The 17,941-nt window shown below is 35.6% G+C and overlaps 3 protein-coding genes across 3 annotated transcripts; 1 reads left to right on the forward strand and 2 right to left on the reverse strand.

Moving 5' to 3' along the window:
• Positions 1-2,379: 2,379 nt before the first annotated feature.
• Usp1 (ubiquitin specific protease 1) lies at positions 2,380-13,598 on the reverse strand. Its single transcript, XM_014248002.3, has 5 exons — positions 12,598-13,598; positions 7,787-8,635; positions 6,387-7,665; positions 5,676-6,318; positions 2,380-5,605 (listed from the first exon to the last, which is right to left on the reverse strand). The coding sequence occupies exons 2-5, from the start codon at positions 8,622-8,624 to the stop codon at positions 4,298-4,300; spliced, it is 4,068 nt and encodes a 1,355-aa protein (XP_014103477.3). The 5' UTR covers positions 8,625-8,635; positions 12,598-13,598; the 3' UTR covers positions 2,380-4,297.
• Positions 13,599-14,024: 426 nt separating this feature from the next.
• Positions 14,025-15,826, forward strand: eEF1gamma (elongation factor 1-gamma). Its single transcript, XM_014248021.3, has 3 exons — positions 14,025-14,133; positions 14,264-14,413; positions 14,565-15,826. The coding sequence occupies exons 1-3, from the start codon at positions 14,122-14,124 to the stop codon at positions 15,687-15,689; spliced, it is 1,287 nt and encodes a 428-aa protein (XP_014103496.1). The 5' UTR covers positions 14,025-14,121; the 3' UTR covers positions 15,690-15,826.
• A 219-nt stretch (positions 15,827-16,045) lies between these two features.
• Positions 16,046-17,792, reverse strand: Cisd2 (CDGSH iron sulfur domain 2). The gene is made up of 3 exons (XM_014248022.3): positions 17,407-17,792; positions 16,545-16,762; positions 16,046-16,476 (listed from the first exon to the last, which is right to left on the reverse strand). The coding sequence occupies exons 1-3, from the start codon at positions 17,501-17,503 to the stop codon at positions 16,390-16,392; spliced, it is 402 nt and encodes a 133-aa protein (XP_014103497.1). The 5' UTR covers positions 17,504-17,792; the 3' UTR covers positions 16,046-16,389.
• Positions 17,793-17,941: the final 149 nt, after the last annotated feature.

A 17,941-nucleotide genomic window follows, 5' to 3' on the forward strand; every position in this document is an offset into this window, starting at 1 on the left:
AACTCGGTTTAGTTATGAAAATCAGCTGGTTATTTAAGAAGTGTAAATAGGTTATGTTTACAAAAATGCGTTACCAAGTTAAAAAAAAACAACAAAAATAAATAAGAATTAGCAAAAAATCATTTTTTCACATTGTTTTATAAAAATCAAATTATTGCCAATTTAAAATAAAAATATTTGCATATTAAAAAATAAAGAACATATTTTAAAAACAGTTTCTTTATTCTTTAAAATTATATATAACATATTATTAATTAAAAAAAGAATGTAAAAGTTTTCAATAAAATACTGAATTTCTGCAAATTTCTCAGAAAGAATTTAGAAGTTTTTAATTTTTAGGTTATGGCGAATAAACGTTTGTTTTTCTTCATTTAAATTATTTTACATAATTATTTCATATTGCATATCTAATTACGTTTATATGAATTAGATGTATACATATACACAATATAAATTTGATTTTTTGGGCCATAAATATTGGTAACACATAATCTTCAAAACAAATTCCCATAAATTCCATAAAAGAATGATTGTAATAAAAATGCTATATTCTAGAAGTGAAACTTTTTCAAATTCAAATGTTTGTGTATAAATTTATACTGAAATTTTTATTTATAAAATTATTTGTATTTAATTATTTTCTTATAATTTTTTTTTTGTGAATTAAACATATTTTTCTGGAAATATTCGCACTTCACTTGTGTTTAAACACTTCAAATTATATTCTGCCGTCTACAAACATATTTATATATGTATGTATGCATTTTTAGTAAAATTATATATTCGGAATTTCAAATTACTAAATATGATTTAATGCTCTAGAATAAATATATATTTTTATCAATAAAGTAAAACTGAAATAATGGCATTTATTTTTCAGCGGCGCATATTTTTTTAATAAAATTCATATTTTAAACAAATCAAATTTTTTTCATATTTATTTATAATTCTTTTTTAGTAATCATACTACCAAATTTATGTTCATAATATTGTTTTCAAAAGAGTCGATCGGAAAAAGCAACGAATGCATAGTGAAATTGGAAAACATAAATGCAACATTTGTAACCAAATCCAAACTTTTATCACTAATTACCAAAAAATAAAAGAAAACAGAAAAAAGTAAAAAAAAAAAATGTATAATATATATAAAAAATATATAAAAAATTAATAAAAATAATACAAAAGATAAAAAATATAAAATACAAACAATATAATAAAATATTAGAAATACGAAAAATACAAATAAATACAAAAATTATAAAATAAGTATAAAACAGATAAAATATAAAAAAAATACCAAGAATATAAAAAATATAAAAAAAATACCAAAAATATAAAAACAAATACCAAAAATAATAAAGATGCAAAAAACAAATTTAAAAAAACCAAAAATATATAATAAAAAAATAAAGCTAAAAAAAACAACATATTTAAAAAATACAAAGAAAAAACTTAAATAAAATAAAAATAAGAATATATAAATATAAAAAAATACCAATAAGAATATATGAATATAAAAATATACAAATAAAAAATAACATAAAAACAATTACATTAAAATTTACAAAATAAAGCATCGGGTTCAACTGAAATAATATGTCTCATTTAAAAATAAAGTAAAAATTTAAATTCATAAAACAAAAAATATAGCTCAAATATTACAACAAAAAAATTAAAGCAGAAAAATTTCATTATATTAAAAAATCGTAGATAAGTTAAGATTAAGAAAAAAATACAACCACTATTTCACAAAAAATTTAAATATATTCATCATATCCAATATTCATCATTCCATAAGAATTATTTAAGCTACCTCTAAAGGTAGCCTACGATAAAAACTTTACAAATCTCTATAGCTCTTTTAATAAAAAATAATTTTATCGAATTAATCCAATACTGTTGTTTTTGTAGTCTTCTAACTAGACCTAACAAGTTTGAGGCATGCCACAAGAATGAAATTAATAACAACGAGCGAAATATATTAAAAAAAAAAATCATTTATAATAATAAAAAATAAAATAATACCAAAAATAAAAAAAATGTTAATAAAAATAATAACTAAACAAAAATAAAATAATAAATAATAATGATAATAACAAAAATAAAATAAAAATAATATATTATACAATAATAAAGAAAATGATCATGTTAACAAGACAAAATTGTTTTAAATGTTTATTTACTAAATTTGTGACTAAAAGCAATTTATTGTGACTTCACAGTTAGTATTTATCAGCTTTTATTAAATAATGATTATAACTTCTTTGTAAAATAAGAAAGCGAAAACAAGTAAAACTGGTAATATGTATGTATATAGAAAATCCTTCTTTAACTTTTTTCCTTTTAAGTTTAACAATAGACTTTTACAAACGTTCAAACTTCCCGTTAGTTAATAATGCTGTTTCTTTATTCTAGTAATTTGCTTAGTAATTAACATTTTTTTTAGATATTTTTTGTTGTTATTTTTGTCTCACTTGTTTCTTAACAGCTCTATATAACATAACTTATCGATTAGTTGTAGAATACAAACAAGCCTAAGGCTTTTTAAGTAGGATTTTTTGCATTTTTTTTTTTTTGTAAACATAGAATCTTAATTTTTAGTGCGCCAATTGGGTTAACGTTGGTAAGTTTATTTTATTTTTATTTTAATTTCTTGCATTGCCATTAGGTTCGTATAAGAATATGTATAAATGGGAGGAATCAGTCAATTTGTTTTTGTTTTCTTGTTTCATTTATTTTAACAAAAAAATGCTTTTTCTTTAATAAAAAAGTTTTATTTTCATATGGAAATACTTTAAATAATTTAGTTAAGCGATTTTGTGTAATTTCAACACTCTGCCACCAGTTACAGTGAACGACCTTGCGAAATGCTTTAAAAAGCAGTCGATTTTTTTTTTTGTAAAACATGAAAAGTAGAAAATTTTTCTATTCTACAACGCACTGAGTAAGAGCTGTAAGACTAGAACTGCAAAAAAAGTCGGTTTCAAACATCGTATGTATTCTGAAATATTGGTTTAACAACATAAGAGTGCGCGATTAAAAACAAACTAAATATCCTATTGGACTAATTGCAAGAAAACAAAAATTATTGGTAAATATCGGCATTGAAAATCTTATCAACTAATAATATAAAAAATACTTCACTAGCAACTTCGTAACGATGCCAGTGAGCGCTACATAAACGGAATAGCATCGGATTTTTACACGCCTGGGGCTATCGCCTCAGCATCACTCCCTAAAACTAGCTGGAGAATGTTTCATGCTGCCGCAACAATAACAAAAATACAAATGTATCATTGTAATTTGTCAAGCTGTTCAACGCCTAATTGTGTGCAATTTTAATAACATTTACTAGTTCAGCTGTTCGCAGCCTTGATAAATAGGCCTGAGTAGCCGATTGTACAAAGTAAGCAAAGCGAATTAGTGTGTTGAACGAGCATATATGTTATATACCAATGAGTTTTTGAGTGAAAATGGAAATGTAAAATATGAAAAAAAAACTATGCAAAGTGACGGCTGTACGCTGCATACGCGCTCAGGTTAGAGCTACTTAAACGTAAAAGTAAACGCTGCAAACAGATATGCCTGCTTGTCTGGCTGCAAATGTGAAATTAAATTCAATCGCTTTGCTATTTAAATAGCGCAGAAGAGTATGTAATTAAAAACTATGGTTATAACAAAAAATATATCACTTATCATTAGTATACCACGTACAATAATAATATTTAATTGCTGAGTGAAATTGTGAAATGCGAAAATATTATTTAATTAGCATAATTTGCGCATTCATCATAACAAACTGAATGCTAGCTGCAATGTATGCGCGCGTGTGTCTGTGTTAGTATGTGTTTTCACTAAAATAACGCCGATAATAATAATACGGTATAGAAATAAGCATAATTGTTACAATAATTACAATTAAAATTAGCACAATCACAATGGGAAAAGTTGCAGGCGTGCAGAATATACGCTGTGGTGTACACGCCGACGATGACGCGGCCGTTGCGCAACCTTTTCGTTCACAACCAACACAACCACAAATGTCCGCCGCGCGGTCGCTGCTTGGTTGTACACGACGCCTCCTACGCTTCACTTCATAACGTTTCACCGCTGCGCGTTTGTCATTCTCCCGCGCCATCGTAGCCGCCAATTAAATTACCTGTTCACAGTTGCAGCGCCGACGGGCACAACTATGTTGTCTCGATTTGCGCATATGCGCCGCCAATGCAACCGCGTCCATTAGCTGGTCCAGCTGTTGTAGCTGCATTTGCTGTTGGGCCGACTCACTTAGTGTTACTCACATTTTATGCAATGCTGCGGCTGTGGTGCCTGGATGCTGCGTCAAATTCTCACTGGACCAGGCGGATGGTTGCGTTGCATTCGAGTTGGATTTGGCGCTAGACGGTGTCGATGTCTGCAAATCGAAGCGCGCATAGAAGAGCAGGTACGGCGTCACTGTGATTTTGCGCGCTGGCGAAAGTAATTCCTCGAATTCACGTTGTGTCATCGCTTTGATTTTATCATCGTCACACATGTACCAGATGGGCTCGCCATTGCTGCTACCCGCCGCCGACAGACTGCCACAACTGGACGCATAACCGCCAAGCGTGCTGGCCTTAGTGCCGCCGCGTCCAGTGCTGCCATAACCGACTGGATAGCTATTGTAGCCGCTAGTTGTGCTGCTGCCGGCGCTACCAGTGGCGCTGCCGCTGCCATTGCCACCAAGGCCGATGTTGCTGCTGCCACTGATGCTCATCGTGGAAGACGCGTGATTCGAGCCATTCTGCAGTGTTTCTTCACTTAACTCATTGTTGCTGGCGCTCAACTGTTGCTGCTGTTGTTGTAATTGCTGCTGCTGTTGCACGCTACAAATGCGCGTCGCGCAACACGTCAAACTATGACATGTCGTATTCATACTCAGCTTGCCAATGCCATTCGTAATCGTTTTACTGGTGATGCCATTCAAATTTTTCATATTCTTACTCATATCACCGCTGCTCGAAGCTTTGCTGCGACCGAACTTCATCTTCTTCATCAAGCTGGACCCCGACGAGGCGAGCACAGAAGCGGCGGCGCTGGCCGCTGAGGCGGCTTGTATGCCGGGACTGCTGCGTTCGTTGGGCGTCGAGCCGCCACCTGATGCCGCCGAACCGCCCGCACCAGCCAATGGATAGAGACTATTGTTCGATAAACCGTTCGCCTGCGCACCCATTTGCTGTGTGTTGTTATTAGTATTGATGTTGCGTCGATCCTTCGGGCAATTCACATACTCATTGGCCCAGTCGAGTGAGCAAGTGTAGGCGATGTAATGCCCTACAGACATGGTGGCGCCCACATGCGTTATCACACTGTACAATTTGTAGATGTGCAGCTTGTTGGCGTCGCTTAGTTTGCAACATTTCGCGCAAAAGCATTGTAATGTAAAGGATGTGGGTATGTAACTGTTTATCTTCTCCATGCCGCCGGAGAAACGGCTCAATTGTATGACCAGTAGACGCGGCAGCACTTCATATGAAATGGAGCGTATTGCTTCGGTGTAGCCGGTGCACTGTTCGCAACGATATTTATTGTCGCCACGGAAAAACTCACGGGTCACGCAGGAATTCTGTATAGAGTTGAAATATTAAAATTATTTCTAAATAAAAGCAAAACAAGAATGGAACAGTTCAAGACACCTGTATAAACGCGCTGGGTTTGTCCGCGTAGTCGGTTAAATCATAGCCGGAAATAGGCACCGGTACGGCGATGTCAATCATACTCTCCTTCTGCTCCGTCACCGTTTCACAGCTCAAGCACTTCGTTGTAGACACGGTAACACCCTCGAAGTCCTCGCTAAAGAAGTCTAAACCCAATTCGCGTATCTTCTCAGCCAAACGGTCTTTATCTTTCAACGCGCTCACCGGCGATGACAGTTCACTGCTGGATTCAGTGCCCATGTTATTGACAACGCTGGCGCTGTTCGCCGATGTGACATTCGCTGCAGCCAACGCGGCGCCGCTAAGATCAACTGAATTCAAGTAGAAGAGACTATTTGCAGTTGCCTGCAAGCCCGCACCGCCTTGCCCATCCTTCAGTGGTGATTGCAGACGTGTGTTCTTGGAGTTTTTCGATTCGTCTTTTCGCTTAGATTTGCGCGAGAAGAACGACGCTTTCGTTATGTTGCTTGCGCTGAGACTAGATAGCGTTGAGTTGGTAGCGCTGGTAGCAGTGGACACACCACCAGCAAGCGCATTACTGCTATTGGCGTTGATGGTGATGCCACTTTGTGTGTCCCGTTCGCTAGCATAGCCGTCCAACTCGTCGGGATTGCGTATGTAGCTGTAAATTTTGAGTTTACTTTATTATTTTCTAATGTTTGCTTAGCGAAAATTAAGCCCCATACTCACCCATTCATTATTAGATCAGGATATTCACCGATCGCTTTGATCAACAGCTGACAAGTCTCCCGTATGCTATTGAGCAGACACATCAGAAACTCATGCGCGTCCTGTTGCTGGTTGCCCTCGAAAATCGCATTAACATCCTGTACAGCGTGTAACAGTGTATCGGCGTGAAAGGGCTCCGTCGATTCAGCCACCTCATTGCGGTGCAAGCACTGATAGAGCTCATGCAAACGCTCGGTCAGCATTTGGTGACTGCTCTTTTGCCCGATGCCGCCGCCACAGCCGCTCGTACTCATGAGCGCATTCTGTTCGAGCGCTGCTAAGTCTTTGCTGCTGAAACTGCGTGTATTTTCCAATTGCACCGCGCTAATGCCGCGTCCCAATGACGATGACTTGGCTGCACGCTGACGCGCAATGCACTGCTGTATGCTTGACAAGTCCACTATGAGATGATGAAGGTTGTGTAGAAATTGCGGTGCGAAACGTAATGTATACACCACCGAATTAAGGTAGCAAGTATTGCCAATGTTGCACAGCGTCGCCATGGAAGGCGCATGATTCAGTGTGTTGCCATTGCCTAATTGGTTTGTGACAACTACAGTGCTGCCGCTACTGTTGGTGCTGCCGGCAAGCCCACTATTGGAAGCTGATGCCACTGGCATATAGTATTGTTGTGTGATGTCCTGTGTATTATCGGCATCCGAATGTACGGCGCTCGATGACGCGGAAGAGGTGCGCGTCGAACTGAGATAACCGTTAGTGACCACGCCCGCGCCGGTGCGCGCTTCCGTGTCTGCAGTCTGATAGCGGCGTTCGTAAAGCGACATTATGCCGCGTGGGCGTTTCTTTACGCTGCCGCTGCTAACCGGTGTTACGCAAGTTGTTCTTGTTGTTGTAGCTGGTGTTGTTGCAACTGTTGCTATGGCACCAGTTACGTCCGTTGGCGTTGTTCTGCCAGTTAACTCTGCAGATACTGTAGCAGGTGATGTTGCGGGCGGTGGATTGGCGCTAGCTGGACTATCAGCTGCCGGTGCTATAACAATGTTGGGTGTGGCGATAATCTCAGCCGCTGGCGGGACGCCAATGCAATGGAGCGCTGCAAAATCGAAACTTGCCGGCGATAAGCGTAACGCCGGTGGCGGTGTGAGTTTGTGTGTGTTGCTGTTGCGCTTGCGTGTTGCTGCAACACTGCTATCGCGTTTGCGCTTGCTACCACCTTTTTTTACCTCGACTTCTAGCGGTTCGATTTTGTTCAGCAACGCTTCATCTAAATGGAACCAAGCTGCAAGAGAAGGTAGATTTTTTACAATATTTATTATTTGCACAATATTTGTATATATTGCTATGCTGACACATAGATTCATTTTAGGTATTATTATTTTTTTTTTTTTGCATGTTCTCACCTGTGTGTCTTTTCACCAGCAGGTCGCTACTATTTCCTTCGAAAGCGTATGGCTTTTTTTTCTCCTTGACGCGCTCCTCTAATTTCTTGCGATTACGTAAGGTCGCTAGGCGCTCGACAGTTTCCTTGCTCTTAACGTAAACTTTGACCGTGGAGGATGTCGCGATCGCTGCTGCTGCTGCAGCCGCTTTAGCTTTAGCTCTATTCTTGCGTTTGGTGAAATTTGTGACGCTTCGGCGTCTACGCAGTTGACGTCTACCACCGGCGCCAACTGGTGGGCGTGGTATCTGAGGTTCACCGAGCGCTTTGACCGCTACAACGGCGCTTGTGCCACCTGCTGCTGTGATACCCGATTTACTGCTTGCGCTAACACTCTGTAATTCCGCTTCCGGGCAAGTTTCAATGACAATGGGATAAAGTGTGGGAAAATATGGTGGGGAATAGCGTTTTCTAGACGCGTACTTTCGGGTATTGGTAGGTGTTTTGTTTGCAGTTTCGTCACTTATTTCGACTGTAGGTTTGGCACTTTCTGAACCAGCGCTGCTCTTATTAGTAATGCGTTTCTTGGATCTCTGTCTGCCTCGTCGTTTTTTACGTTGTCGTCTGTTTTTCACTTCCCCTTGTTGTTGCTTTTGTTGTGATTGTGTTTGTTCGGTTGAATGTTCTTGCGTTTGTTGTGGTTGTTGTAGTTGTGTTATAGTGTTTCCTATTGGTGTATTAGTTTGTTGTATATCGGTCTCTGGGCTTAAAAGATTTATTGTTTCTGTTACGATTTTAACTGTTTGTATTGGAAGACACACCTCGTCGTTATTTAATTTTTTTGCAGCATTTCTGGGCATTTTTTGAACACCTGTAAGCAAAGGAGAACAATTCATTTCTTTAATAAAATAAAAAAATTATTATTATAAATTCAATATTTCTTCTTATTACAATGTATCTTCGTATATTAATTCACCATATATATATCAATTAATTTTTTTTTTTTTGCATCGCACATATGCTGTAAATGTATACGAGTATTTAATTTTATTTTTAACCAATTTGTTTAATTTTATATAAATTTATTTTCCATTTTATTATACATCTGTTTATGCTACTTTGTTTCCATAAATGATTTTAAATATTTTAATTAAAAAAGTGTTAACTGCCCATTTGCATTTTACCCAACATAAACGCCATATATTTTCTTTAATTTAAATATTTTATTTTTACAAAATTCCAACAATAAAATAAGATTCTATAAAAATATTCAACTAACCACATTTTGTAACCTATTTTCGGAGCCATTCATTGCCCACAAAATTCCAAAATCAAACAAAAAAAAACAGTTGATTTTCTGTTGTTGGCCGTTATGTTGGTAACAACGGCACGAAAAGTATAAAGCCGATAAATGCGCTTGTCACTATCGCCTGCCTAACTAAACTTTACTGGGTTTATTTAAATGTTACCATTCAACGTCAACTTTACTACTGTTATTCCTAAGTGGGAGAACATGTGAGCGAGTTTTTGACACTAGCAGCGCTTATCAGTTGAATTTCGTTCACATTTTATTTGAATTATTTTATTTTTGTCCAAGAAAATGTCGTTGAATAAATAAACACTTAACACCTTTTTGTGATATGCGCCCCTCACATGCGTGCATATGTATGTACATGTAGATATGTACGCAAAGTGCCTACAAAAAGTATTAAGTAATCATTGATTATTTAATGGAAGCGTGTTAGCGTCATTCTAGCAGTGGAGGGCTCATACAAAAAGTATATGTGATAGTAAAATAACAACACCACTGTGTGGTCTATTTACTTAATGGAATACCAGAAGTGTTGCATCCTACAGTATTTGAAAAATAATAATTCTACGACAAAAGAGTGCGAGATGTTTTCTTCTTTCTATTTTGTGCACATCTGAGCGAATATTTGGTGCACCATTCGCACCCTGACGAACTATTTATTAAGTTATCATATTTCTGATGATCTGATTTATGTATGTTTTTAATTTTTGATCGATATTTGTGAGGATATCTCTCTTTAAAAAATGTAAATGTTTACAATTTTAATATCGTTTCCGCGATCTGAAAGGCTCTAAAATATATACATACATGAATTATATATGTATATAAAAAACTAAGTAAATTTTGTACTTTTATAAATTTTTGTAGTAATTTTGCACCACGTGACGTTCAATCTTTCCTTGTTTTTTATGTATCAACAAAAGTGCAAATTGTTTTATTAAGCATTATGTAAATAAAAAAAATAAAAACATGACAATTTAAATTTAAGTGTTAGCTTATCTTATTTGAAAGTGAAAACAGTGCCTAACTGTATGGATGAATTACTTGCCTATAGTATTGAAATAAACAATTTTTCCACTGCTGCAATGCTGCAAATATAAACGGTTGGCACATGCATACGTATACTCTATGTAGTACATACAATATAATGTTATACATGTATATAAAAATGCAAATGCTTTAATGCTTAGAATATATGTGTGTATAATCAGTTTTTGAAGGTGTTATCACACACATTCAGTTTTATTTGTATGTAGTATATCAACAGTTGCACTGGTAGCTCGTGATAAAGGAATCGATGCAAAGACTTTTATCAATCTTATTATTCTGTGTATTGCATTTTTTTGTCTTTTTTCACTATTTTGCATGATTGCCATTTTTATTAATTGTATGATTCAACCTTTTCGATTATTTTATGCGCTATAAATAACATTGTTGGCTGGAGTGACAGATGCGGTGTGTGACAGGTACATAGAGAGCAAGGCAATGAATCATTAATTGACGATTATAAACAATAACAATAAATACGAAATGCCAAATTATCTACATATATACAATACATACCTACATACACAATAATAAAAAATGTATGTATGAAAAACATAATCTGCTTTATTCAGCTTTTAGTTCTGCTCTTGGCATAAACTAATAACGCGGACGATTTTGTCATATAAACTCGCTGATATATATTTTTTTAGAAAAATGTCATTGATAAAGAAATTAAATATTTAGCACTTTATCTCCTTGACACTTTTGTTTGATCTCGTTAAACAGAAGCACATTGCTGGGAAGGATGCTTGCCGTACTTGAGTTTTAAGTAATCCACATTTTTTAAAACAAAGCTAAACAAGTGAATTTTTAATCTTACGAAACACAATTACATATGTATCGCTAATTTGATATTGTTGGCTTTTAATATTAAATTAGTGAGCGACGTCCTAATCAATAATACTCATAAAAAAATGTAAAAATAAATTCTCTAATACAATGACATTTACCTACATCAATTAGAAAAAAGAAAAAACGGCTACACCGCAGCTATAATACCCTTCACACATACATTTCTTAGAGCATAAAAGGGTATAAAAAGGTTCTTTTTCGTTTTGGACGGTCAGTTTAGATGGCCGCTATTTGCTATAGTAGTCCGATCTGAACAATTTCTTCGACGATTGCACCATTGCCTTCGATAATAATTCCGTTCCCATGACAGTCGGGTCAAAGTAACAACAAAAACAAAAATATAATAATTCATGCCAAATTTCGTAGATATTTCTTCAAAAGCTTTCCATAAAAAGACCTGTTTTTGTTCGATCAGTTTATATGGAAGCTATATGTTGTATTCTATTCTGTTGTATCGGCGGTTTCGACCAATGTGCAAAATTTCTTTAAGCAGTATCTCAAAAACTGAGGGACTAGATCACAGACAGATGGTCATTGCTAAATCGCCTCAACTCATCATGCTGATCATTTATATACATATGTATGTATATACATATTTTATAGCGTCTCCGACGTTTTCTTCGGCGTTTTAATAGTTATCGAAATATATGTTTACAAACACAACATGTAAGCTTACTTACAAGCATATGTGTGTATATTTTTATATAAAGTATGGCTGCTTTGCACGATGACCGCCACCGAACGTCGAGTGACCGCCGGCGAAGCAAGGCCAAAGGCAAGGCACTGAATACTCATCAACATTAAACTACTCACAAATACTACGAGTTAAATATGTTTATACATTTGCCTCAATTTCACTACTATGAACGTTTCGTATATTTTAATATTGCTTGCGCACGCTTGATATGAACCCACAAATGGGGTGCATGGCTCATGTGTAAAAGGTGAGGGTGCATTTAATGGGCACAAGTGTCGTGGAGGTAGCAAGTGCAGCAGCAGCAGAAGCAGTGACAGCACACCCGCACACTCTTTAACCGGGTATGCACAAGAACACAATAGCGGTTTATAGACATATTTTGTAGGAACACAAAAACAATTTTACTATTGATTTGTTGCTGGATCGAAGGTCACATCATATGTCAGAAAAAACCGAGTACATACATATATTAATACAACAGCAAAACAAGTATAACAAGCAATTGACATTTCAAAATGTAGCAAATATTAAAAATTAGCAAGATCGTGAACATGCTGTCGGCTGAGGAAAAATTCACAATGTGTAAATTAAACGTAAGCTTTTGAAACAGTTAGGTAATGCATTAGCGACATTCGCTGTTGCTATATATGTACATCGCTGCCAGCAGTACCGCTGCTACAAGCATATGCTCACGTTCTGCTGCTTTATAAATTAGTTTCACTGTTGTTGTTTTGATATTGTTAGGTTTTTGCGAATTTCCTATAGTATGAAAAGCATGTTAGTCTGTTATCTACCGTACGTCCAATTGCAATCGCTAGCATAGATATATCGTCATTTCACTTACATACAATTCGCTCTAAATCTTTTTTGGTAGGCACTGTTTCTTTATATACATACATACATATATGTATGTTATATTACTTACATAGCCTGTTGGGAATGCATTTGCTACTGTTGCTGTAGTCGTCAGATGTCCAGTTTCAGCTGGCAGTTCTGCTTTTCTTATTAGCGCATGGGGTCGACACTTGACCGTAGATTTGGAGCAGGTCTACCGACTGTACGTATGTTACACGAATTAACCAAACTTTCACGTTATTGCTGCATCTTTTTATGATGATGCTGCTCCTCTGGTAGGAGTGGGACTATAATTTTTTAATCGTTCTTATAATTTGTGTACAATTACTGCCTGCATAGCCAAATATGTATTTTTTTTTTATTTGTACCAAATCGATTTTTTCGCTACTGCTTCGGGTTCGATTATTTGTCCACGCACACACATTTACTACGATTAATGTTTTTCACATAGACGTATAATTTGCACTATTCTATATGTTCAATTTAATTTTGGACCATCAACAATCATGTGATAATTTTATTACTTCCACCCGCAGTTTGCATATCGGTGCATGTGTAAAATTTATTAATAATTGAAAATACTAGATATTGACAATTCTTTGATTTCCACTTCGTTTTCAGCAAAGTTTTATGCAAGTTATCAAAAGCTAACTGCAATAACGATTTTCCGTTTATCCAATCTAGAGTTTTCAATACTCGTAACAATATTCGCCTACTCGCTTTCTCTGCTTTTTTCTTGATTTCCCCGTATGTCGTTTTATCGAACACCTTTTCCGTTTCTTCACGCCGCACACAAGTATATGCAATGGACACTACTCCAGACGTCGCAAATAATCTTTACAGCATAATAGCAATCAAAATTCCAGCCATTTTCAGCGAATATCAAGGCTGTTTCTTACAATTTTTACTTTTTACCTTTACCTAAACGATTCTTTAACATAAATCTATAATAAAATACTGAGACTTTATGGTTGAAAGCTGTAAATATGAAAAAATTTGTACGGCCGGCCGAGCAAATTTAGAAAATTTTCCGAGATCGGCGTTAAGTTAGCTGCCCTGGAATGTGACAATTCAGCTTGGAGTGAAAATTCTGAGCTGGAAAAGCTTTGAAAGGTACAGTGTTACCAGATATGAGATTAAAGCGAAATGTAAGGTGATTCATATTCTTCCAATTAGAAATTGAATGAGATTTTGGTGCATTTTCATTAATAACAAATAATGCTCTTTGCAGCTACATGTCAATTTATTTCATGTGAAAAGCTGTTGATCTCTTCGGATCTATTTGTATTAATTATAAAGACAATTTGGGTAGTAAAAGTAACTTAACAACACACATGGTGCTATGCATTACTTAAACTCCAATTGGTTTCAAAGTATTTTTAGCTCATTAACTATTTTAGTACATTTTTATAATCAATAATAATGAAATACATATTTGCTCTCAAAACTATAATTAAATTCTATGAAGTTTAATTAACCAAAAACTTTAAAAAACATTTCAGTGGCAGCTTTTAAATTCTATCCAATTACTTTGACAGTTGTCAACGGCGCGCCGGCTACTGTCACTCTTCCTTCTCTCCGGCAAGTGGAAATCATGGCGACAGGCGTAAGTAAATTTTCGCAAATATTATTTGCAAATATCTAGAACATCGATCTGTTTTAGAAGCAAAAAAGTTGCTGGAAAACTTGATAATTTCATTATAAATAATTTTCGTTCAAAATTTGTTTGGTTACAGACGCTTTATACCTACCCAGAAAATTTCCGTGCGTACAAGGCACTCATCGCTGCCCAGTACTCTGGAGCTCAGGTGAAAGTAGCCGAAAACTTCGTTTTCGGTGAGACCAACAAATCTGCCGAATTTCTGAAGAAGTTCCCCAGTGGTAAGGTAAGCCTCAGTATTGCAAATAATATGCTTTATAAATCAAATGTGTGGACATCAACTGTTTTTGTGGTTGCGTGTGCCCACGTCATCAACAACATCGGAATGTTACTCATATGCACATATCTTTTGTTTTATTTTTATAAAATGTTTCTAGGTGCCTGCTTTCGAAACCGCTGAAGGCAAGTACTTGTCCGAGTCGAATGCCATTGCTTTCTATGTAGCTAATGAACAGTTGCGCGGTGGTAAATGTCCATTGGCTCAGGCTGAAGTCTTGCAGTGGTTGTCTTATGCTGACAATGAGATTGTTCCAGCATCCTGTTCATGGGTCTTTCCCTTGTTGGGCATTATGCCACAACAGAAGAACAGTACCGCCAAACAGGACGCCACCGCCATTCTGATTGTGTTGAACAAAAAGCTGTTAAATAGCACGTTTTTAGTCGGTGAACGTGTCACACTAGCTGACATTGTCGTCTTCAGCAGCCTGTTGCATTTGTATCAGTATGTGTTGGAACCAAAAGTGCGCGCTGAATTCGGTAATGTAAACCGTTGGTTCATAACTATCCTCAACCAGCCACAAGTAAAGGCTGTCGTAAAGAACTACAGTTTGTGTGAGACAGCACTCGTATTCGATCCCAAGAAATATGCTGAATTCATTGGTAAAACTGGCGGTGCTAGTGATAAGAAACAGCAAGCAAAGGCGAAGGAAGAGAAGAAGCCGAAAGAAGAAAAGAAGAAGGAAGAGAAACCCAAGGAAGAATTAGATGCTGCTGAGGAAGCACTTTTGGCTGAACCCAAATCTAAGGATCCCTTCGATGCAATGCCCAAAGGAACCTTTAATTTCGATGACTTCAAACGTTCTTACTCCAACGAGGATGAGTCTGTATCCATTCCTTATTTCTGGCAAAAATTCGACCCAGAAAACTATTCTATCTGGTTCGGAGAATATAAATACAACGACGAGCTGAGCAAGGTATTCATGTCATGCAATCTAATCACTGGTATGTTCCAACGTTTGGATAAGATGCGTAAGCAAGCTTTTGCCTCAGTGTGTCTCTTCGGTGAGGATAACAACAGCACCATCTCCGGAATTTGGGTGTGGCGCGGCCAAGATTTGGCTTTCCCTCTTTCACCTGACTGGCAAATTGACTACGACTGCTACTCGTGGAAGAAACTTGATGCCAGTTCCGAAGAAACCAAAAAGTTGGTACAACAGTACTTCTCATGGACTGGTACAGATAAGGATGGTCGCAAATTCAACCAGGGTAAAATCTTTAAATAAATGGAGAAATACATCATTCGTAACGAAGATTTGAGCTTCAATAAGTAGTTATCGTGTCACCAAATGGGTCGTAATTTATAGTTAACCGACTAAACCCTATCAGCCATCCTGAAAATAAATCTATAAGCTCACGAAAATCAATGCCTTTTTGTAATAAACATTCGTAGGTTTCTTTCTTTTTATAAGTGCCGCAAACTCCAAACAGAAAGCTGAGGAAATATTATTTATATTAAACAAAAACTGTTCTTTTTAATAAAAATTGGAAAAAAAATCAAACTAGCTTCATTTATCAGGGATCTATAAAATATTACTGATGACTGGATATTGGATAACATGTTTTGTTGATTAAAAAATCGTTTTTGTAATTTGATTATAATTTATTGTATAAGTAGCACATATTTTCAATATTATAGGACAACTTTAGCTCGCTTAATATGCTTCCAAAGCAAGTTTTTAACTATTTTTTCTTTTTTGGGAAGTCTTTTGACATATAACGGATCATTAGAATTTTCTGTTGAAAAAAATGCGTTTAGTAAGAGAAATTAAAAAAATAAACCAACTGCTAATATTAAATTCAATCAACTATTACTATAATGTTCTCCATATATCTCCGTATATTTTGTCATCGTAGCGGTTGGCACAATGAAACCAACAACAGTTGACTGCAGCTAGCGTCGTTAACAACGAACGGAACTATAGCTTACTTCTTCCTTTGTAAAACAACGGGTCCAACGTTATCTCCAGTTTGTTTATTATGTTCACCATGACTGCCATCACAATAGGGCCACTACACAATAAATTTTTCAAGTTGTTAGCCATCAATCATAACGAATTAATATTTACTAATTAACGTACGTTCTTAGTTTTCCAGCACCGACAAAAAGCTGCCTTTTCGGCAATATTTTCAATGTCAATCATATCCACCACCTTTGCTTCTGATTTCCGTATAGATTGATTACAGCGACCCGAACCGCTGCAGCCCTTTCGCGCGGCTGGACAAAATGCTAAATATGAAACATAGCCAAGACCAGCAACAACGGCAGTGGGTGGAATGAGCGCCAACCAATCCTTAACTATTTGCAAACAAAAAAATAAAAGTTAAAACTATTTCAGTATATATTATGGTCTAATTCTATTTCTTATGTGTTTATGTGATAAAAACTAGTATTAATTTGACCCCTGCATGCGCCAATTAACATACTTATGTATATTATTTTGAATGCAAAATCACTTCAAATGACTGAAAAACATTCAATTCAAAGGTAGCGGCTGCGTTGGCACAAAGTACAAAAAGTCATTTACTTAAAACTACATGGATTATTTGGTTTTTTTAAAAATGGAGATTCGCATCAACATGTGTCATTCAAATAATGTTTTGTAATTTATATTTCATTTCAATCATTTTTTATTTGCCTGCACCACTGTATTTGATTCTAAAGACTATTGCATAATCAGAAAATGTAAATACAAATCTGTAGCATTTAATGTACCTTAAGTGCAAAGACAGGAGAGTAGTTGACAGCAAGGCAGTAAAGTGATGGCCAACAGAAATCCACATACATATATGAAAAAGTGTAACAAATGATATCAGTTTCAAAAAATATCTGACCTTATTTCGATTTATGGTACAAGAAATATATAAGTATGGACCATATTTTCTTCTTCACCCGTCTATATTTGTGCAATATACAACTGTATGCAAACTTGCATTACTTACATGACAATTTGAACCAACCGGTGAAAGAATCGGGAATTGGCAAGTTGGACAAGTAGTCTGGAATTGTTGTTTTCACTAAACTCGAAACTCCCTGCATTTTAATTAATGAATTACTAAATAACTTTTTAAGTTTAAACTAGTTCTAATCACTTCCAGAGATTCGTCTTTCGACACGACGATAACGTAGTGACAGCAAAGAACGTAAATTCATACGTTCTCTCGTGACAGTACACTATAAAATCAAATGCAACACCAAAAGTCAATCACCCGATTAGTTTTGCTGATTTTGACGTTTGACACTTGACCGAATTTATTGTATATGTTTTGTTCACGTTTTCGCAATTGCCTCTTCTAATTAGAATCGTATTTCACACTACCAGAGAACGTAAATGAATATTTATTAACGTTCTCTGATTATATACATATTTTTAATCGCTTATAAATATAAATTTCCAATTATAAGGGAGGAACAGTTTTTTTTTCATGTTTTGATGCTAAATACGGATAATAATCAGAAACGACAGAATAAATAGCT

The sequence above is a fragment of the Bactrocera oleae genome, chromosome 2, assembly GCF_042242935.1.
Source record: "Bactrocera oleae isolate idBacOlea1 chromosome 2, idBacOlea1, whole genome shotgun sequence".
NCBI classification, from domain to species: Eukaryota; Metazoa; Arthropoda; class Insecta; order Diptera; family Tephritidae; genus Bactrocera; species Bactrocera oleae.

Excerpts from the sequence above, each read along its gene's own strand:
- Usp1 (XM_014248002.3), bottom strand. The coding sequence starts at position 8,624 with ATGCCCAGAAATGCTGCAAAAAAATTAAATAACGACGAGGTGTGTCTT. Across the intron at positions 6,319-6,386 it reads CCTGATCTAATAATGAATGG|CTACATACGCAATCCCGACG; the intron begins GTGAGTATGGGG and ends CAAAATTTACAG. Across the intron at positions 5,606-5,675 it reads AACCCAGCGCGTTTATACAG|AATTCCTGCGTGACCCGTGA; the intron begins GTGTCTTGAACT and ends AACTCTATACAG.
- eEF1gamma (XM_014248021.3), top strand. Across the intron at positions 14,414-14,564 it reads AGAAGTTCCCCAGTGGTAAG|GTGCCTGCTTTCGAAACCGC; the intron begins GTAAGCCTCAGT and ends AAATGTTTCTAG.
- Cisd2 (XM_014248022.3), bottom strand. The coding sequence starts at position 17,503 with ATGCAGGGAGTTTCGAGTTTAGTGAAAACAACAATTCCAGACTACTTG. Across the intron at positions 16,763-17,406 it reads CGGTTGGTTCAAATTGTCAT|TTAAGGATTGGTTGGCGCTC; the intron begins GTAAGTAATGCA and ends GTTTGCAAATAG. Across the intron at positions 16,477-16,544 it reads GGTGCTGGAAAACTAAGAAC|TGGCCCTATTGTGATGGCAG; the intron begins GTACGTTAATTA and ends TTTATTGTGTAG.